The sequence below is a fragment of the Poecilia formosa genome, unplaced genomic scaffold (assembly GCF_000485575.1).
Source record: "Poecilia formosa unplaced genomic scaffold, Poecilia_formosa-5.1.2 Scaffold69, whole genome shotgun sequence".
NCBI classification, from domain to species: Eukaryota; Metazoa; Chordata; class Actinopteri; order Cyprinodontiformes; family Poeciliidae; genus Poecilia; species Poecilia formosa.
Genome location: NW_006800008.1, coordinates 2046621 through 2070466, shown reverse-complemented (window position 1 = coordinate 2070466; position 23846 = coordinate 2046621). Strand labels below are relative to the sequence as shown.

General features: G+C 37.0%; 1 protein-coding gene across 2 annotated transcripts in view; it reads right to left on the bottom strand.

The window, feature by feature from the left end:
- The window catches only part of LOC103140255 (ankyrin repeat and BTB/POZ domain-containing protein BTBD11-A), a 167531-nt gene extending 146707 nt beyond the window's left edge, over nucleotides 1–20824 (bottom strand). For both annotated transcript variants that reach the window (XM_007555314.2, XM_016673048.1), the window contains exon 1: nucleotides 19957–20824. In XM_007555314.2, coding sequence (XP_007555376.1) covers nucleotides 19957–20824 — 868 coding nt within the window. The remainder of the gene's footprint in view (nucleotides 1–19956) is intronic.
- Nucleotides 20825–23846: the final 3022 nt, after the last annotated feature.

Genomic DNA, 23846 nt, shown 5'->3' with positions numbered 1-23846 from the left:
TTTTGTCACGTGGTCAAAGAAATGAAGATAAAAAAATAATAAAAAGTAAATAAAAGTCAAGCAATTTAAAATTTTACAGTTTTTTGTAGACACAGCATTTTATTCATTGTAGATCCAAAACTGATTTTACATGATTTCTCCCCCCGCCCCCCATTTGGTTTTCAAATTATTTTGGGTTTGATTGAACAAATGTATTCATTTAAAAGCTGATTTAAGCACAGCAAAGTTGGTTTTTCAGTAAAAGTCTCCACTTATAAAAGTTTGGTTATAAAAACCCCCAAATACTTAAAGTTTTCTACTGTAAGAAAACTTTAAGTATTTAAAGTTTTCTTTAAATACTTAACAAATGGCCCTTCTCCAAGGGCCACAAATGGCCCACGCGCCATACTTTGGATTCAAAAGGGCAAAAATTACATAAAGTCTTTAAAATTTTGTGCCGAGGTCAACAAACACCGAGGATAATTAGCTTTTAGCTACAGAAAGACTGAATTAAAGTTAGCCACATGAGCATTAGCCGTGTTAGCATTAGCCAGTCTTTTTGCAGTGTGTGTTTATAACCAACAAGTCTGTTTTTGCTCTTTGTGAACAGTGTTTCAGTTGCATAAAATGCTAATAGAATATTAGCCACAGTATTTTATTAGCATGTTATACAACTGACACACTGTTGCTAACTGCTGTTATCAATAAACCTCTGGGTTTGAAATGCTAACAGCAGTTAGCCTGGTATGTGTATATCAATAAAAGCTTAAAATACAGATTATTTAAATACCAATTTGGAACTGCAAAAGGGTTAAAAGAGGTGCTAGTATTGCAAGCAAAAGCTCAAACAAAACCTAAAAATTATGAATGCTTTGTCTGTTTCTTGTTAACGATGAGAAAAATATGCAAAGTGGGATTTAGCGGTCAATTTGTGGGGTAATCAGTGAGCAAACTAACAGAAAATGACTTCAGCAGTAGCTACATCGTTTATAAAAGTCATTTATTTAAATACAACCCCAAGACAGCCAAACTCAGCTTTGATTGGTTTGATTTCCACATTTTGATTTCCAATCTGATTAAAATGTCCCTCATTTTCTGGTAGCTCTGTACATTTCATACATACCAACATTAACTCAGAATGACTCACACATTTAAAGCCAGGGAAAATACAGATCAGAATGAGATACGTTACACTGCGCCCCCCTCTTCGTGATGCATTCATCTGCAAGAACAAGCCAAAAAACAAACTGTATTTGATGACATTACCAGAAAGCCTCCGGGACGCTGTGACGGATGGTGGGCACTGATGAGACCGAGTATCTGTTATCCGTTATGTTATGAGTGCAGGGGAGAGAAAAAAAAAATCTAAATTCATCCTGAGGATTATCGAGTTTAGGAGTGTGGAAGCAGGAATGGTGTCATGCAACTGCTCTGTGTAGGTGTGCATTAGCATAGGTGAATGAGTTCTTGGATGAATAAACTTGGCAGTGCAGCATGTGCATGAATCTGGGCGAAGAAGAAATTCAAGCCGTTTAACGTTAAGAGACTTCATGCTATAAAATGATGATGATGTTAAGAGATGCTGCTGCTGCAGAGACCAGATAGGTGAGGCACATGCAGGCAGACGGCAGCAACAGGTAGCAAATTTAATAAAAACTCGCGTCCTGCGCATCTTTTCCGGTTTTTTGTCATTGAGGATGAAGTTTGAGAAAAGGCCAGGCTTTTATTTTGGAAACACCTGCAGTTAGGGGAGGGAATTTATCACATCATTTATCGTGATAAATTTGTTAAGATGATAGTGAATTGCTGTCGCAATAACCTCCAATTAAATATATTTTAAGTCCCCCAAAAAAGTATAAAATAAAAATCTAATTTAATTTGAAAATATGATGAGATAAGGTTAGTTTTTGTGATTGGTGTTCTAAAGAAGCGTATTTTTTTCCGTATGTTTTTCCAGAGCAGTATTTGACCTAAAACATTTTTTTTACAAAGTTCTTACTGTCACTTTTATTAAAAATTACAATATTACCATGATAAAACTTTAAGTCTGCATTTAAACCAATTAAAGCAGCCATTTTCAGATTGTTCCCAATTATACATTAAACAATTTTCAGTCCTTTGAAGGCAGTTTTATATTATATATACAGCTCTGAAGAAATAAAGAGACCGCTTAAAATGATCAGTTTTCTGTGATTTTACTTCTTTTTATAGGTCTATGTTTGAGTAAAATAAATATTGTTCTTTTATTCTATAAACTACTGACAGAGCATGTCTCTGAAATTCAAAGCAAAAATTTATATTTTATATATTTAAAAAATGAGAAATGGTCAAAATAACAAAAAGATGCAGTGCTTTCAGACCTCAAATAAAGCAAAGATAAGATATATATTAATTTAGGAACAACAATACTAATGTTTTAACTCAGGAAGAGCTCAGGAATCAATGTTGGTTCAATGCAGCGGGCTCTTAACTTTTTCCAGAGCTGTATTTATTTCTAAATATATTGGTGGCAAATATTTAGAAAGTGGCTACCTTTTACTTCCAGAGACAGTAAGAAAGACTGAATTTAAAAATGGATGGAAACAAAAACATTTTTTACTCTAAATTACGGTTTCCCAGACTGCCTGGGAAGCTTGGATTGCATTTCTTCTAGGTGTTTTAGTTACAGTGATTGACATCTCGCTCATTTACCTGCCTATTGTGCTGTTCATGTTGGGGCAAGCTGAACCGCTGCTTTATTCTTCCTATTATTACACACACCGTGGCGGCAGCATGCAGCTTTAAACTCAGCTCTGCCCACCTTCAACCTACACTTCTGATGAGGTGGAAGAACTAAAATCACAAGCCCCGACGAGTAAAGCTTGAGTAAAGCCCCGACGAGTAAAGGCTTGACGTTTCAACAGTAGCACAATTACAAGTCTGAAACCACGCTTTATCATCACGCAGACGTTTAAATTATATGTAAAATATTCAAATTAGGGGATAAGAGACCAAAGAATTCAAAAACTATAAATTAGGAGAGCGGCAGAGATTTTTTCTAAACTGGTCTTCATTTGTGCAACGATGCAAACTTTAATGAAGTCGTATTGATAGCTAATATTTAGTCTAATACAAATACTTTTTATTTGATATTTGATTCATGGATGACTGGCAGCAATAAAAGAACATAGATATATCTAGTGTAATAAAGTGCATCATTCTAAACTATGTATTATAAATGGTAATCATGTATTTAAAATAATCAGAACTTTATTCAAATTTATCCCAATTAAATGTTGTAACTAATTTATTTTAAATTATTTGAATAGTTATTATAGATGGTGAAGGATGTGGGCAGGAAAGAGCTCCTGTAGCAGTCTGTATTACAGCAAATTTGAAGAAGCCTCTGACTAAAGACACTGTTTTTCTCTGATAGTCTCATGAAGATGATGAAAATCATTATATAATATAATCTTACAGAAATATACAAACAAATTTAATTTGAGAATAAATTTCAGTGGGGGGAAAAAAATCCCATATTAAGAAATAAGACGCGATAATAGGAAAACCCCAAAATCCTAATACACTCCTCAAAAAAATAAAGGGAACACTCAAATAACACATCCTAGATCTAGATGAATGAAATATTCTCATTGAATACTTTGTTCTGTACAAAGTTGAATGTGCTGATAACAAAATCAAACAAAAATGACCTCCAGCAGGTCATAGTTGAGTTATATTGTGTTGTTTAAGTGTTCCCTTTACTTTTTTGAGCAGTATAATTAATTTTTTCATATTAGGTGCAAATATGGGGTGACAGAGAGGCCCAATTCTCTTTGTCTCTCTTCAAAATGGGAAAGACAAGAGAACACGCTTTTTAAATAAGACAACTGAACTAAATTACTTTCCTAAACTTATCTAAAACTTCAGTTAGAGCCGTTTTAAAAAGGCAGCGGATTAGTCCACCGCACACAGGAAGAATATGGGAATATGATCTAATCCCCACTTCTTCCACTCACTTTGAATCCTTCCACTTTTGTCCAACCACCTGACGCTGTTCTCTCACAGGTGCAGGAATGCAAACACACACAGGTTTCTGTGTCGGTTAATGACAGTGAAACATGAAATGTAGTTAAAACAAGACGACTACAGCTCACTGTGCCTCTACTTGTCCATAAAGAGCTCTGGGTTGACGTAAAACTGGTTCAGCCAGTCTGGTGGCAAAATAAAAACATAAATCCCTGGAGGGTAATCATAACTTCTCTTAATGCAACGGTACAAAAAGCACAGCTGCCCACTTATGTAAAAGGTGTATTAAACAAAGGAGCATGAAGAGACGGGAAGATTTGTCGGAAATTATTTTTGCTGAGCTTCTTTGACAACTACAACAACCAACCATAATCCTCAATTTATTTGTATTTATAAACCCCATTCAGTCAAGCAGAAGCGAATGGCTTCAGCCCTTTTGAGTGACATTAGCATTTCCTTGTGACATAAAAACAAAATATTATCAAAGAAAAAATGAAATGTGAGTCCTTAAGGGGTGATAATGCAGCCAGGTACAATCTGAAGCTGCTGAATGTGGGTAAACTTTTATTATGCCATCCATCACTTGTCACCTCTTATGAAAACAGTTTTTAGCTGATATACATCAACATATCTCTGTGGAAAAGTTTCTTTCTTTTCTAACCCAACAAATATTTTCAGATCATCAAACAAATGCAATAAATACAGATGGTGATCGGTGTATTATAAGCCTGGCGGGCCACCAGGCTGTACTTCTGTCCCCGCCAGGCTTAGTTTTGTTCATTTATTTTAGTTATTTTTTATTATTATTGCCTTTTTAGGTCTTTATAGTTGGTGTTAAGGTATTAATATTCCAGTTTTCCAATAGCACATAATCATGTGGTAATTTCAAATTTCCTGTCAACTTTAGACATTTTTAACTCAAAAAAATGGATCAGGCTTAGAAAGTTTTCTGGGGGAAACTCTGGTGATAACCAGTATTTAGTATTTTATATCACTTAGTAGGAATTAAAGACCAAATGACGTTAGGATCTAAGATGTTTGAATTCTGACATTACTGAGGAAAATCACTTTAGATTTTTGATGAGTTGTCAAAACAGAGCTGAAGTAATCCTAGTAGGGGAAATCAGAAGTCAAAATCATTCCAGACTGAAAGATGGCAATTACATTTTGTTTTTCAGAAGTTTTTTCCTTTAGATCAATCAATCCAGGTTGTTTTGGATCGCTTCGTTGGTAAATGTGGCCACACAAAGAGCCTGTGACAATAATAAATCTTACTTAATAATCAGTTCTCAGAAATTATCACTATAAATGTTAATATTCTTGTTTTGAGACCATTTTCAAGTAATATGTTGTTAATGGCATAATAATAATGCAAGTCTGTTCTCAGGACTAATACACTTTAATTTTGTGCAGAACACTTCACACTGGAACTGGAAGATATTTTAAATATTCAAAAATAATGCACACAAACGATAGTCAGTGTAAATACAATTGCCCTTAAAAACATATTAATCATCAGAATGGAAATTATGAAGCTCATTTTAATTTATCATTGCTTATTGCGACACTCATAAAAAACAAAAATTACCCAAAGAGCAATCAGACTAAGGAGGAATCAACCTTTTTAAAGTTCCAGACATTTAGTGGAGAAATGTCAGCTAATACCTCGTTTCTACGTTTGGGTTTAACCACCTGCCCAGTGACATTAAAACCAACAGTGGAAACATTTTCCTGAATAAAATACAGATCCAAACTACACAGACTCAGTGGAAACGATGCAAAACACACCGTTTCACTACCAACGTTTCCACTGAAAATTAAAACTGAAATTGTGAAAATAAATTATCTTAATGGAAGCATGCTAATTTCAAAAAACGTTTTTCGATCAAAAGATTTTGCAGGATGAGGCGGTTTTTCAAAACACTTTTTCCACATCACTCGATGTGCGAAAAGGACGAAGACAACAGGAAGTAGAAGGAGGATGATATTTTTTTTATTTTTTCAGACAATGTACAGTTATCTCCAGCAGAGTTCTCACAGCATACCACAGTTCATAAAAAGTCGTATCATTTGAACGTACCGAATACGTAACTCTTCAGTAAATTCCCCAACTACAATTTCCCCAAAACGCCACATACGTAGCCTGAGTGAGGGCATACTTCTGCATGAGGTTGAGCTAACCCGGTCTGAGCTTTTTACCGTGTGCACGGTTCCGACGGCTCGCCATCTTACAGATTTTTTATTAATTTGTGGTTTCGTGACCTGAAGTGCTAACGGGTCACTCGGTTGGCCGACCGTGACATCTGTTGCACTCTTCCTGAGCATTGTGTAAGCTGGTTAAACTGTTAAATCTTGTCGTATGAACAAGCTCATTCACATGTGGTTTTAATTTCATTTCTCATTTAATGGAAACATCGCAATTGCGAAATTGTGTATTTTCGACTTTAGCAGTGTACAGACAAAGATTTGCTCACATTTGGAAAGAAAACGCAGCTATGACTGAGTGGAGAGGTTCTCCTTATTATGAAATCCCCACTTGTCTGCCGAAGGAAGCGTCCCTTCCTACACAATCAGAAAATTGCCTCATCTTCTTGCTGAGTTGGAGGAAAAAAGCTTCTGATTTCAGGGCAAGTGTAGTCGGACAGTGTGTCACTGTTTCAGAGAAACGGCTTACGTAACCATGGGTTTGAAAACAGAAAGAGTAAAAAAAAAGGAATGTTGTTCCTTTTGTCATGGCAAGCTGTTTGAGTTGGCGTTTGCTCTTGACAAGCCAAGATTAAGTGGTGGAGTAAGAAAACAAATACAAAACAGGGAGGGCAAATATATCCAAGTGTAGGTCTTAATTGCCCAAAATACCCCTCTGGACTCTGTTAGCCATAATACCACCATAACACCCAACACAGGCCTAGTCGGTGTCACTCGCTCCAGATGGTGCCCCGTAGAGCAAGAAGGCTAATTTCCCTCTCTCTCCACCTGGGAACAACCAGAAAGCGATTCATCATGCCGCCCTCGTTAATTAAACGTTGTAAATGTGACGTTTGAGCCCTGTCGGGATGTAACACACCGAGATCCTGCAGCGGGGCGATCAGGGGGACACGGAGACACACCGGGAACAGGAAGCAGCGCAGAACGGTGCATACAATGACTCTCAAAATTCTACATCTAATTGAAAAACAAGCAGGTTTAATATTGACAAAAAAGGTGCAATAATCTGGTTTCACAAATGTGTAGAAATACTTTAGTAAAGCCTTTTCAGTTCAAAGGTAGCAACCATTCTTTTGTTAGAGTCTGATACCACAGTCTCTCATCTGGGGCTGAAACGATTAATCGGATTAATCGTGATGAATCAAATATTGAAATAGTCGTCAACAATGTAGCAACTGATTAATCATTTTTATTTCCTTGGCTTTGTCTTCCATTTGCTTAGTAACCTTTTATTACACATACAATAAGAAACATGTTGCATTTTTCTAAAACCAATGATTTCTCATTGTCACATTAAGGCGAAATGCATTTGCATCAGTTAAGTTGTAATATTCTGTGAGGCACTTCTTCCTCATGCTATTTGTCATTTCTCGCTTCAAAATCAAATTACAATTTCCATTTTAAACCCAGGACCCTCTTCATCTTCCAAATTAGAAATAAAGCAATTAGCTTAAAACATCAAAAAGAGGCTACAAAAAAATATATGTCACAACTTCAAACAGCTGACATTTTCTCTCCGTACGCTTTAGAAGATATTTAGATTTTCTTGGAGCATGACTTACAAGTATTACACAAGCATTACACAATTCCCTCCAGCCAGACATATGATGCATTCTTAGTAGGAGATTCGTCACTGCAGGCCAACAGCTGACAGACATCTTTTTGTATGAAATTAACCAAATGCTTCTGTTTTTGTCTTGCAGCTTATTAAGGTAAACTTGTTTGTAATTGCGTCAATGCAATTCAAATATGCTAAAAGAAAACGCTCATCAGTGAATTTTGAGAAGCAAGAAATAAAAAAACCCATTTATCACTGATGCCAGGACTTTAGAGATGAAATGAGTCAAAGCCAAGTAATCATGTCAGAGTTGTTCTAATCCACTCTCGAAGCTGAAAATCTGTTTTCATTAAAAAAAGATGTTATCGACCAACATCAATCACTGAAGATGGAATCAAAACCTACAAACATGCTGAAATCAACTCAGGCCTGAGAAGTCAGAAAAACTCAAATTTCCATTATTTCTGCAGAAAATTCAAATATAAGTGGACACAGATTCCAGAAATATACTCAAGATTAATGCTGTGACTTCACCAATATTTTTAGCATGTGGGAAAAGGGACCATCAGGCGTCTGTTTACAAAAAAATTGACAATTAATGGATATTAACTACCATAACTGGCGCCCAAGTGTAAATTCAGAGTATTAGAGTAAGATTTGACCTTTTATGAGAAATTCAGAAAGTTTTTGATAGAGATTGTAAATCGCTGTATTACTATATCTACTGCAGACAATATTCAGGATTTCCTCCAGTGTTTTATAAGCCTGGCGGGCCACCAGTCTTTACTTGTGCCCCCACCAGGCTAAGCATTGCTTATTTATTTAAGTCTTTTTAAAATGTTTACATTTTAAAAAAGACTTTATAGTTGGTGTTCATTTGTTAATCTTCCAATCTTTAAATAATTCATGATTATTAAGTGATATTTTCAAATTCCTGTCAGCTTTAAGAATTTTTTTTAACTCAAAAACACGACGAGCCGCTGGATTGGTGACTGGATGAACACCTGGCTTAGCAAGTTTTCTGGGGAAACCTTGATATTGTATTAAAAATCTCATTTCCAGAGGAAATCCCCCTTACATTCAAACACATTTGAGATTACACACACTAAAAAAAAGAATAGAATTCAAATTACTCCATTATATCTGGAGGAAAGAAGATATGAATATAATTTTTCACTCATTTTGAAGAGCACTCAGCAGAGGCTACCATCAATAGCTGCATATAGAGTCCTCGCTCTCATGTAGGAGGAATACACTGCATTTGCTGCTTCTTATTTAAATATATTACAGACAACTTCACAAACTCCTGCAGTAAATGCGTACGCGAGGGAGGATCTGCTTGTGATTGATGCTTTCTGCTTTTAAAAACAGCTAAACCACTGGAAATCATCCACACCGATGCCTAAATCATCTACATGACTCAACAAAGCATGGAGATATAGTTGAAGTGATATGATTAAACTGTATTATGTAACCGCCTGCTTAATTAAAGCAAAATTTAAGAGGCCAGAAGGCTATTATTTTTTTCCGCTGAATAAATTATTTGACAATCCTCCAACAAAAGCAAACACGACTGCAAATATTTAGGTAGTTCAAGCTTCAAACTCGTCTCTCAGCACTGAAAAATTAGGTTGGTTTAGTCTAAATTAACACTGAATGACATCAGTGTTACAGAAAATCTAAAATTTCACAACTGGTCAATAGACTTACTCACAATAACACTCAGCCTATTAGTTTGTCCTCAAAAGATAAAATTGTTACTGTTAGGATTTTAAAAAATCTAGCTCAAAAATCACAAAATGGTTTATTTATGGACTGCAAAGCACAAAAAATGTGTGAAAGGTCTGATCAAAAGCATCATTAAACACGAGCCACAGGCCTGCAGAGACGAGACGGCACTGGGAGGACAAGATGCACGGCGTTTTTTTATTACAGCAGAAAAAACATCTGTTTTAAACCTCAATGAAGCCCAATGAAGTCATTCTTTAGATTTAAATGTAGATTTCAGCTTAGCTCAACTAAACTAAAATATTTTAAAGACAGTACCAGCCCACCAAAGAAACAGATCCTAAAAAGTTTGCGAAAATGTTAATTTTCATTCATTTCATTTAGATTATTATACATGCAGCACAGATGGTGTCGTTTTAATTATTTTTACCTGTTTTGGCATTTAAACAACAAGTACAGGATGATTTTCTTGTGCAGGTTTTGGCCCTGAAACACAAAGGATCATTTGGGCAAACAGTGGAAAGTAACACAGTGTCCTTAAAGGTCAACATATTTTGGTTTCTGTTTTAAAAGGTTAGTTCATCTGAAGAAATAAGGATCCTCTTAAAAATGTATAAAGCAAAAGCAAAAGTGATGGCAATGTGTAATTTTAGGGTTCTGAAAAGTGATATGAAAGTTAAAAATAAGCAACCAGCAGGTCCACGAAAAGAACCGTCAGCTCTGGAGCGGGAATCTAAGGTTCCATTAAATAAACTGAGATCTGCAATGTGACATGTAGGTTCTGGGAAACATGTTGTAGAAAACTAACCTATAAATTCAGTACATTAATCTTCAGGTTCTGGAAATTAAGTTTTGTAAAAGTAAAGTTACTTTAAAGAAAATAACCTACTGCCTTGTTTCCACTGAGCTGGAAAGTATGTTGTATTTAAAAAAAACACACAATATGAAAGTAAACTATAGATTCCAGGAAGTTACAGGAAAGTATCCTGCAAGTTTGTTAAAGTACAATCTAAGTTCTAAGAAAGTAACCTGTATGTTCTGGAAAGTTCCAGGAATCTATGAGAAACCAGAAAATGTTGTAAATCTCAGCAAGTAACCTCTAATCTCTGTAAATTAATCACTAAAAAAATATCTGTAAATTTCTAGGAAAGTATTGGCAACATATTATGTATCGCTTTGAGAGTGCAGAATTAATTTAGAGAAAATACAGGTTTTCTACGACAAAGTATTAGGGCTAATAAGTTACGAGCATAAAATCTTACGAGAATAGTCAAAATCATGAGAATAAAGTGACAATATTTTCAATTTATTCTCATGATTTTATAACTTTATTCTCCTACTTTTTTATTTTCTTATTGCCGCCCTAATACTGAAACCTTTGTCGACAAATAAATGTAAAGGAGCCTTTTAACCGACTGCTCTGATTGTCGATTCCTCCAGGACGCATCTGCTAAGTTAGGTTTCCTCCTGCTGACAGGTAACATCGCATAGCAGCGTTTTCTGACAGCAGCTGTCAAAGGTTTTCTCAACATCAAAGAAATCCTGCGCATCTTCCACTTAATTAGGATTTGTGTCACTGTGGCATTCACTTGTGTCTTTGGTAATGTCTGGTAACACATCTAGGTCATTTTGTCACTTCACGATAGTTTCCCAGCCCACTTGGGCGATTGTTTTGAGACGCACATATCTCCAGATGTAACAGGACACCTATTGAACATGAATCACACCCACGGTGATGGCTGTGGAGCGGCACATGGAGCTCATTAAAAACAACAAGTCATCTTTCACTGTGGCCCGAGTGCAACAAATCCAATCAGAGAAAACATTTCACACCCACATGTCCTCGTACTTTCCTTTGTGATGCCATGAAAACAAACACTGAGACAAGTAAACTCATCTATTGTGTGTAATAAACAACAATACGACAGATGACAGAATCCCAACAAACCGCTTTGTGCAGAAAAACCATTTGACAAAAACAGTTATTTTTCTCAATATAAATTCTTAAATAAATCTTATTTTGTGGGGTATGTTGACGTTTGCTACTCAACTTTTTGGAGCTGTTAATTTGTAGTATGAAAACAAACCCTTTATGAAAATAATTAAAAAGACATTAGGTAGAAATAATTACTGAATAGGCTGCAGTTAGCTTACCTATATTAGCATAGCTTGGTTGGTTTTTCACAACAGCTGATTTTTCCAGTTTGTTTTCCATTTTTATTTTTCAATTTGTCTTTTGACCCTATAGTTTTGTTTCCATCATAAACAAACTTTAGTTGGCACAAACGTGGCATAGAAATTACATTTTTTCTGAAAGCTAGCTGAAAGAATTCAGACATTTACTTCTTCCTCTTGCATTATCTTATTTTTTAGCTTAAACTGTTTAAACATTATTTGCTGTAGTATCTGCAGTTCTATGTAAAAAAACATATAAATTAGAGCAACATTTAACTATGTTTAAGTGTCTGAACCTCTAAGAGGCTACGTTAACCTAGCCTAGCTCATTGATTAGCGGCTACGTTATGTGTTTCTGTGCTCGCTGCATAAAAAGTAATTAAGCAAAAGTTAGTATTGATCTATTCACTTTCTGTCAGAAAACATGTTTTTAATTGTGAATTCAAAGTAATTCTCAATATGTTATGCCACAACATAACATTAGCTTAGCCTAGCTTAACCTAATTTCTTATCAAAATTAAAGCTAGTAGGGAGAATTATTGCATTTAGCATCTTAGTTTCCACTTTCTGTTAGACTACACTGCATCTCCGATTCATATAAAAATTAAGTTAATTTTCTGACAGATTTTTTTATCATAATTTGACTTTTGGTGGTTTAGGATGAAATCTGTAGTAAATATGCTGCAGAGTTAAGACGTATTCTGTCCTCCTTTAGTAAGTTTTTTATGAAGAGGCTGAAAACAGTAAAGCAAACATTTTTCTATGTTCAGTTCCTGATTATTCTCATTTATGAATCCAGTAGCTTGAGGATAAAAACTGCCACTCAGTCGCTCTGCGATGGCCTTCAGCTCAGACACATTCAGTGCACAATATAGTTTAAAATTATGCAGCTATATTTAATAGTGAAATACTTTACAATGGAAATCTCTCTTTTTGAATCAAATGGCTGCTAAAGTTGGAACAGTACCTCCTAACTTGACTCGTACTCTAAAGTCTTTAGATTTGACTCAAATGTCCTTACTTGAGAAATAAAATAAGCCAGTAAGTGTAGATCATTTCCTGATTATGTTGGGAATCTTTGCTATGTGATTATATACAACAAAGTCTCATTAAATCAGATAAAGGACAGAAGATTTTTTTTTGTAGCCACACAGAGAAATCTGATCAAATTTGTACTTTGAAGGAATGCATATAAAGTATGAAAGTGGTTTTTGTTCTCCAGGCCTCCCTTTGTGTTTCCTGTTGCTAATCATAATGACCAACTGATAAGCATAAGTGTTAATTAAACAGATCAGCATGGTAATTATGTCCTCGAGGAACCCGTGCCAAAGCCTTTGCCGCCAACCTCATCCAGCTGACACTCTGGCCTGATTCCTCCTCCTGCACTTAACTCCCTCAGTGCGTTACGCACTGCTAACACACTTCTCTTATTATCTCATCCTGACCCAGTGCATTCACCTACTTAGTGAAAATGAAAGAGGAATCCACCGTCCAATAAAAGAGAAGTAATAAAACCAAAACAGTTTGAGCTACTCCCCGCTGAACCTTACTCATGTTTGGAATCTCCTCCAGCGGAATCACCCCGAAGCATATGAAGTTAAAATTAATATTACGAAACGAAAGGCTCATAAAATGCATCTTGGCCACGCAACGCGTTCACGATCACTGATCGTTGCTCAAACTGGTGAGTGGGAAGTCTACGGCCAGATGAAATTACCGGGACATAAAAATCCATCACAACCAGCTTTTGCTTGGCTGAATGCTCACAACAGCAGCAGAAAGATAACAATCTGTCCGCTCGTTTCCGTGCACCCATCCTGCCAGGAGGAGAAGGGACAGGCGGAAAATTACGACAGAATGGACAACAAGCGGCTCTGCCAGAATCCTGTTGTTATGAGCCGAGCTTATTATAAACCACAGTGGAAAACAAATATGCAAACACAGATCCCGCCCCCAGCAGAAAACACAATAAAATATGGTGTGAAAGACAGACTGGGACGCCATGCTGCTAATTTAATAGGCTGGCTGAGACCTGCTTTGCAATTCCATTATGTTGTGTCATCTGTCCCACGGAGGTCGGAGCGGCTCCTTCGGGAAGGTCACGGGAAATGACAGGAAAGCTCACCATCCCTGCGGTCCTGGAAGCTGATGACCAGGCTTTTTATTAAATATGTACAGAACAATCTGAAGGTACATACTGAACAAGCACCACGTGCCATAACCTAGTGCTTTATTGTCAATTGCTTTATCCTTATCCTGTTGATATTTTTGTGTTTTATTTTCACGTAACTTTAACTATTATGATGCAAATAGCCTGAAACTTGACCAGATTGTGTATATAGCACTGATTCACACACTGTTTGTTTGGTAGCTGCAATGCACAGCCTAATAATGATTTAATTTAATTTAAAAAGTGATTAATTACAATTTACAAATTAATTCCAAAGCCTTCTGATTATGCCTCAATGCTAAAATATAAAATAAAGAATAAAATGTGCACAGAAATTCTCACCTTTCGTATTTTTTTTCTATTAAAACAAATAAAAAAAAAGAGGTAATTTTACATACAACGGGTTACACATAAAATTTATTTTATATACAATGGAGCTCTTCCTCAATTGCACAAATAAATTCTTGTTTATTCTTATATTATCTAATCAAAATAAGAGACTGACGGCTTTCCAGAGAAGATCAAACGATCTGGTGAATCTCAAATAAACCAGTCAAGAAAAAAGTCACAACAAATTTAATGACTGAAGCCTCAGGCTTTTCCAAAAATCCAGATCGTCCCGTGATAAGTTGCGTTGTATGAGTATTATGTCAGATATTATTGCCTTCCATGTCAGGCTCAATCTATCTGGATTCATGCAGCGTATTTTGTTTTATTAATAAAATCTCGTTATTTTCTGTACCCTGCGGCCTCCAGCATCAGTCTATATTTGGAGCCCTGCAATCCTGCAACACAAACAGTTGCAGCAGCGTGACAGTGAGACCATGCAAGGCAGCTGCAGTAACTTCCTATACTTCTCAGAGTATCTACGTGTTTAGATACTTGGTGCAGTAACGCCTGAAAATGTGAACGTATTCACAAATAAGTAAAATCTACACACATTTACCATTGCATTATTTTCAAAATGAATGCTGCGGGATAGCAAAAGCAGTTCTGCTACAAAGAAAACCTTGTAATTGTCGGTGCATGCTATATGAGTGTACTGTTTTTAAATAAATTGATATTAGTGCAAAATGACAGCTTACAGTTCTCTAAATGACCTCAAAAAATGACAGCAGGGCTTTTTAGTCATTCAAATTTAATTCAAATACAGAAATACTTTAATGCTCCCAAGGGGAAGTTAAATATTAAATGTTGCTGTAACTCATTTATCTTCCTCTAAAATATTTGATATTTCAAAATAAATTGTCATTTCATCAGCATTTTTAAATTACAATATAAAAAAAAAACATTCAAAAGGTCATTTTTGATCAGAAAAAGAAAATGACAAATGGCATTTTCTCTCTATGCTGCTGCTCTGTTGCTACTCTCCATTTATGTCTAAATTAATAATTATTTTCTGAATGAACCTTTTGACAGAAGAAATGTTGCTCATTTCCTGTGTTTTTTCTCATCCTTTTATAATTCTTGTTTTTGTTTAACTGCGTCTTTCCTGTTCATAGCGACAGTCAGAGCTATTGCTCAGCTGGGGCTGGACCGTAAATCAATAACAACATACATCTCCATAGATATGTGATCAGTGTCAATAAGTAATACGTCCAACAGAACTTTCAATAATTTCACTTAACTCTGATCCAGAACCACACGGCATTCTGGGAGATGAAGGCAGAGGAAAGGCTTTAGCCGCTCAACCTCCTACAGCTAGCTAAGCTCGATTGGTGACATCAACCAACTCTTTCTCATTCACTCTTTGGTTACCTAGCAACTCAGTAATTCTTTGGTTACCTAGCAACAACTCTGATTCTCTCCCAGCCTGATGTGACGGTTGGCCACTCAACACAAACCCCGTTTCTGGTGGATCTAAAGGTTCTTCCTAGATAAATGGAGTTGTTCCTTTCTACACTCACCACATGCTTGCAAATTAAACAACTTGACAAAGTGCGTTTTTTTTTTTTTAGCAACTTATTTATAAATATTCAACTGACTATTCTAGGACTGGTTTGTGTTTAAATGAACTGACGTCAATTTGAAATGTCCAAACAAAAAGCTTGGTTGTCAGTTTTAAAATGTGCCTGAAAGTCATTAGCAGCTAATTCTGGTATTTAATTTGTGCATTGATGATGTGAAAATGTGTATCTGCATTTGACTCATTATGTTTTGAATAAATCTCCTGAAGTTGTTGCGCTGTCTAATGCAAAAAAATGGGCATATATATATATTACAGCTGTATTCAGTAAAACACTTTCAAGCTGCTTTTGTGAATCATTCTGTGCCAAACTGTAGATGGACACAAAAGAAATACGAAACCAAAGGATGCAAGGAAGTCGACTGGAAGCTTTAAATAAAAAGCATTGTAGTGCTACCATTAGCAAATACATAAACACACAACCTGAAAGCCAAAATGATAACCTTCTATGATTGCTTTAATTGCTTTCATCGTTTCTATGTATGAAGTTTTTATTCTGCAGAGCAGCGGCGACAAACAAATCCCCGAAGTGAATATTTCATGCAGACAGTGACAAACAAACTTCAGTGATTTCAGCCTGACAGCAGGCTTTCCCTGTCATACACAATGAATAAAGCAATGCAAGCGGAAACTGAAGGAAGACAGGAAGATATCACGCAGAGTGAATGCTTCACAGAGCTGCAGCCAAACAAAGGTTGGAAAAATGACTGGGAAGCAACAGCAAAGAGCATTTGGATGAACTGCAGACCAGGAATGAGTTTTTACACCACAGAGACCTATACTGTAATATTCTATCACTACCTTAGGGCTTTTCAAAGTGTGGGGCTTGATGCAGAGCTACCAAATTCAGCAGTAAGTTGCTTGGTTCCTTTTGGATCTGTGTTTAGGTCTTACACCACTTCTGCATCAGCAAACAGAATTTGGGTATTTTTGATCATTTGGTGTATAAAACTATTTCAGATCTTTACATTAGATTAATCTCTTAATGCTCCTAAAATACAATTAAGCCATTTGTTTATTTTTTTTATTTTTTGGTGTTTTTGACACCGTTTGAAATGTGGCATTGCTGGTGAGATGCCTATGATGGCTTGGTGTATTTTCTGTTTATGCTAACAGAGTGTTTAATGTATTTTTGATGAATAAGTTGATGTTTGATGTGCAACATATGATAAATGAATTATTGAACAAGTTCATTTGTAATTAATGTGAAACTTACTAGAACGTATGGCTGGAATTTTCAAACATTACTGGTATTATGCATTAGATTTGTTAGTTGCTAATTGCACTCTGTTAAGAGTTGCTAGCTGGTAGGACTATTCTTTTCTTTTTTTATCTCTGGCCCATAGATGTAGTCATATTTTTGCAAGAAATAGTAAGAGTCAAATTAGAGTGTGTGTAGCTTTTATTCAGGACCATTAATGCAGGGTAACAGCACATGTCACAGCTATTCTGACAGTTATTTCTTGCAGTCATCATGATAGTTCTACAGTCAATGTGCATCTCTGCATTCATGTTTCATCTCCACCCACTCCACCCATTACAGTTAGCTCGATCCTGTGTGTGACTCGTTCCAGTATTTCAAAAACCGTCTACATCAGAGGCTTTTGAAATCACTTTGCAAAAGTATTTCTAAGAGATTTTTCTTTAAAGTTGGAGAGCAGCATTTACTTCTTCTGGACACAAAGGCTGAAATTTTTTGCTCCACTCAATAAGAGCAGTCAGGTATGGTCAGCGGGAGAGCAGAACAACCCAGATTCAATCATTATGTGCTGCATCACTTTTCTTTTTCAGATGAACACTTAGAAATGGGAGCATGTGTCCCTGCATAAAGGGTTTCCTAGCACTTTCTTTCACCCCTCCAGCTACTTATTGTCTCCTCTCTCTGACCAGAACTGCAACAAAGGAGACATTTCACACACCTGATTGGATGTTAGATTGAAATCTGATTAAAAATCTGAATAAATCTGCTGCAGGCGTGAGAATCAAACCTGAAACGGTGAGACCAGTAAAACGAGAGATTTAAAAATGTATCTCCTGAAAAATGGAGAAATGTTACTGCTATTGATTTTTGTATAAACTGGCTCCAATAGAGGTAAAGAGATAGGAAGAAGGATGCACATTGACGCTAAAAGCAGTCGATAGAGACTGAAAGATATGTTTAAAATTCAATTACTTGGCCCTTAAGAACAATGACGAATCATATCTGCAAGAATATTTCTGAGCATTGTAATTTTAAATAAAAAAAAGACAAACAAATGACAAACTAAGTTAAAAAGTAGCTCAAATCTTAAAAACCAGTGTCAAACCTTTATCTTTTGATTGAGACGACTTTCAAATACTAAGGAAAAATCTCAACAAATCAGCTAAGACTTTTGCACAGTACTAGATAACATAAAAATTATCATCCAACATATAAAAACAAATCAATGTTATCAATCAGACTGTGCAGACTGAACTGTATTTTGTATAACCTGACATTATTGTCACCTTGTGAGCTGGAGATCTATAAAATTAAACTGAAACGACTTAAAAACTTACGTCAGATGGTAAATAATGGCGTCTAAAACTACACCACAGTTTCAGCATTTACTCATTTTCATATAACGTCATATCAGAGTGAGTAGTTTGTGGTACTGAACAGAAAGAATCTAATTCTTCTTCCATGATATTTGGATTCAGATCACATCATATCAAGATGAGACCCATTTCAGATCAATTTATCTTCAGATTGCCTCTCACAGTCTCTCTTTTCGAAGCTGTTATTTAACAAATCACGCCCAAATGCACATCAAAGAAACTTTTCACTTTACCAAAGCTAGCGCCTGAAAACCATCATTTCAATATGACTTTTTTTCTGTTCAATACTGCATGTCCCAGTTTGGCTCTCAGTGTTTCAAGTTCCTTCTGCTTTACGGTTTCAGCCAACTCATTCAGTGCTTCTCAATAGAGAAAAAAAATAATAATAAAAGGCCAGCCCACACTCACTGACGGCTTACACCTTCTGGAGTGACACAGCGGCATTATCAACAAGGCCAGCACACAATACATAACACGAAATCCTGCTTCTGCTAAATCATTGCACGATGCACACCAACTCAGACTGTCAAAAACACTCATTAACATTCATGCCTGCCAATGTAGCAGCATGGGAAACACAATGGCTCACAGTGACACAAGATGGAGTTTGTTTGATCTTGTTCTCACCATAAACACCAATTTGACTGTTGATGCTGCAGGGCTCTGATAACCAAGAAAGGGAGAACTTGTTTTGGACGCAGATTGAAAACTGACTATCTCTTTTTGGAAGCGCATTTATAGATGTATTAAGAACACTGGAAATTTCTACAGCTATAAAAATGCTTTAAAGATTAAAAAAATAATCTCATGCACACTCAAACCTTACCTAAAAGTGATTTAACTGGATATATTGGTTCAGTCAAATGTTAGATGACTGTTTTACACTATAAACACAATAAAGAAGAATCATAATAGTTGTGGTTGAGAAAGTTTTTGTGTTGGTTGGAGCAAGAATTTTAATTCAAATACAGAATAAGTTAGCATAGAAGTAGCACTCATGCTAAGCTAACTTATACGTGTTAGCGTACAAGCTAACGTACTGCTGCTCAACAAGTTAAAGATACAAACTAGTAAATGGGTGACTTAATAAAAGCTTAAAACTGTTGTAACATTTAATTTCTGTTTCCAAGAATTTAAGATATACCCCGCTTTAGCTAGTTTGACAACAGCGCTAATGCTAAAATCTATTAGCTTCAGCACACCTGGCTCCAATGTTAGCTCATTAGCAGAGCTCTGTAGAGCCTGACTGCATGCTACCGAGCAGTTTCACCATTTAATTCAAACATACAGGACAAAGGAGACATCTAAAAGTTGCATGCTCTGTTTGAGACCACAACCAAAGCATTTCTGTGTTAAAATATATTGATGGTCTTCTATTCTAATAAACCAGTGACAATATTTGGGATTTTGGATATTTATCAGCCTTAATAATCTAAATTAGTAGAACTATATCACTTTGGATGTTACGAATCTATAAACGACTTCCACTTTGGTTGTTGCGGTTTACTTTTGGTGCCCAACCTGAGGTTGTCCTCCACTGTCAGTGGAAGTTTGTGTGGTTAGAAAGAATGTTTTGTTGTGCTTTCCTACCGCTTGAATTCTTGCCGCAGATGAGGTGCTGGTAGGGCTGCAGCAGACCCCAGATCTCCGAGTCGTTGCTGATGGCTTGCTCCATGGACTCCAGCGTGATCTTGGGGATCCCGTTGTCCCTCTCCACCAGCGCGCTGCGCAGGACGCGGCCGAAGACCTCCCTGAACAGGCTCTCCATGCAGGCGCACAGGTAGATGGCGGCGTGCTCGTGTATCCTCAGGGCCACCCGGCTGTCCACCATCCACCTGAAGAACCTCCCCACGGAGAACACCAAGCCGCAGCGCACCGACTTGCCGCGGCTGAACTTGTCTCCGGCGCTGGACATGTTGTAGAGGGAAAGCGCGCTGAGCGCCGCCGTGATGCAGTTCACCGAGATGGTCCATGAGAGCACCACCTTGATGGCGCTCTGGATCTCATGTTTGGTGCACTTGGCGTAGCGCAGGCTGAGCCGCTGCGCCTCCCGGGCCACCCTCACCAGCGCCCGGCTGATGAGGGCGGACAGCCGCGCCAGGACCTCCGGAGACGGGTTCCCCAGCATCAGCTCCTCGTCCTTCCTCAGTGCGCCCTCCACCTCTCCGAGGCTCCACGGCACCTCCTCCAGCTCGGGCAGCTTGGCGCAGTGTCCCGCACACTCCAGGATCTCCGTGTCCTCCGCCAGGACGGTGTTGACCGTGTCCAAACTGTTGTGTCTGCTGTGCATGGATTCCGTCAGATGCCAGTAGTTGCCTCCATGCGAGACGGACTGGTGCGTGTCGGAGCAGCAGAGCGACACGCTGGACGACCTGACCGAGTCCGCGGCTCCACCATAACCAGAATCAAGCGTTAAATCCTCCAGCGTCCTCACGACTGTCTTATCCTTGCCTGCCATAATTGCGCTGCATAATGTTGGGTATCCTTGGTTCTCGCAGATAAACGCCTCAAACTCGCCCCCGTGCCTTATTCCCCTCCCAGCCAGAAGTCAGAATTTTACTCTCCTCGATCTGCCTGACGCACACGACAACTTCTCCTTCTCCTCCTCGGCGTGTCTGTCCAAGAAGAGCGCACAAACCCCGCAACAAGCGCAGAGCATGCAGGCACGCAGGCAGGCTGGGCTCTGGTGGAGGGAGGAGCGCGGAGACCCCGCGGAGCTCCAAACGAGCCAATCAGCGTCTCGGTTCAGCTGTGAGTGACGCAGACGCGCTACCTGCTGAGTTTCAGCACCTGGTGAAGCACGACTCAATACAACCGGAAAGGCATGAAGCTGCAGTGAAGTTTCCCTCTGAGCACAAGCAGAGTGGAATATACACCAACATATATTTTAAAAAGTTGTTAAGGTACATTAAATTGCATGCAGCTTGCTCGTTTAGATTTGAATCGGTATTTCTGAATGAGAAACAACTCAGTTTTAGTAAGTTAGTGAATAAAACTTTATTTTTGAAGCACATTTCAAGATCACAAAGTTTCATAAAAGACAACAAATGCGTAAAAACGCAAGAGAAATTAATACAAAGCTGATTTAAAAAGACACACACTTGGGAAGATGAACGGAAAACCAGTTTGATGATGTGGGATGATGATCTTCTGACCTCACTCAACAAGAGAATTAATCTGACAACATCTCCCTGTAAGATTAGATGCAGATTATGCCAGTTTTTAATTTTAACACAATTAGTTTCCACAGACACTGTTTTTTTGACATTAAATCTGGATAAAACAGGTTTTCCTTGACAAGCTGTTGGTTTCATCAAGCTACTGCGCTTTTTAAGAAAATCAGACAGGCAGATGTTAACTAAAACTTGCTCAGTCCCATATGTCTCTATGAATATTTTACAGTTTGAGAACTTTGCCCCAAGACTTTCAGAGACTGATTATTCCAACATCTTGTGAAAGCTTCAGGATTTAGCTCCATTTGCTGAAAAATAATCCCTCTGAAGCGTTTATTGCCTGTAAATACAGAATTATTTTCTTTTCTTTTTTTTTGTTGGTTAAAACAAAGAGTGAGCGAGCTAAATCCTGACGTGCAGAGAGAGAAGCAGTTGGTGGAATGATGATTCATCCGTTCTGCTGGGGCTTCTCCTCGTGCATCCGAGCTGGATCCACCATCTGTCCCCGCTGCCTGCCATGCCAGAGGCACTTTCCAGCTTTCTTTGCATGACGTTGCATTATGCCAGAGCTGGAAAAACAGACCGAGGTGACATGGGGAGAGTTATGTAACGCCTAGGAAAGTGATGGACCAGGAAAAGTGTAAAATAAATCAACCCAGTGTCTTACAGCTGTGTGTAAGACAATAGCAGGAGCGAAAGAAGCATCTTATGTTTAAACATTAAAAATGAGGATTTCTTTCATCTCTTGTCTTTGTCCTCTGGTCTGTGTCGCCTTCTGCAGCTCCTGATGCACTGCAGATCTTCCCTCCTTGCTCAGGTGAGAGCGGCGGAGGTGGGCAGCTGTCAGCGACGCCTCTGAGTCCTCTGCTGGTGCTCCAGAGTCCGTCCTCACTTATTAGGCCTTGGTTGCCTGGTAACTGGAAAAATTATCATGATTTTCCCTGCAAAGATGATAGATCATGTGTTTCCCAGAAGAAGCTGAGCGTCGCATACAGACCTTAGTCATGCTGCGCAGACACATTTTGAAAGATTTTTGAATTTGTTCAGACATTGTATTCATATATATGTCAGGCAGTTGGAGTTTGCCCCAAAAGCTATAAACAAATTAACTCACTGATTTATTCATAAATGACTAAAAACAAAGATAGAAAAAATAACTATGGTAATAAAAAAAAGAACACATTTAGTAAACAAAATCAATACATTTAAAATTAAATAAGATAATAAATTATTAAATAAAAATGTTTTATTGCCAATCTCTTAGAAGTAATATGAATACTGTTAATATTTTAATAAATTCTTTATATCTTTTCAAGATGAAATTAAAAAAAATAAAATAAAAACTGAAAGATAGTAAAATGGGGAAAAAAGATCAACAAAATAAACAATAAATATATAAATTTATGATCAAGTTATTTATCAATTATCACAGTTAACTAAAACCAGTAAGTGAAGAATAAACAGATTTAAAATTAAATTAAATTTGAAAGATGATAACTTAATATAAACTAAAAATAACATAAAGCCATGTAAGGATACTGAACTTATTTCAAATCAGTATTAAAATCTGATAAATATTTCTTTAAAATGTTACATAATTTATCGTAAAGGTATGGAACGAAGCAATAAGTTGCAAAAAAGAAGGTTATTAATGTATGATACGATACTGCCACTCTCTGGTAAACAAAGTGTACTGCAGCGTTCGGCAATGCGAAAATTTTTCAGGTACGAGTGAAAATATGAATAGGGATTTATTTTTTAAACATCACAGTAAGGGTGCAATTTGAAAACACGTACAAGACAAAAAAAAACTGTCATAAAGGGCAAAAAAGCTGCAAATGGCACAAATAAAAACATAAATAAAGTGACAATGACTGAAGTTATTATATTAGTCAAATTAGTATTTAGTAACAACGAGTCTATTTGAGCACGTGATTTCTATAAGACAATCAAAGAACGCAAATCTATTTGCTTAGTCAAGCACAAAAAATAAATACTTTTACAGTATTAGAGCAAACAGTAAGCAGAAAGTTATTTTATATCACATTTGGCTGTATATTATTACAATAACGATCTACCTACTCGAGGAGAAGTGGAGAAAAGTATTCATGTTCTGTAAAGAACACATACGTGTTTGAACAAATATTCTAGTCAAAGTAAAAGTACAGGATGAACTGTTTTACTAGAATGAAAAAGTACAAGTTTTGAAATGTACTTATGTTTATCTGTTTCATTCATAATTTATCCCTATTATCTTTAGAATAATTTAGAGAAACAGCAACATTTTATATTTATTCTTTTATAATG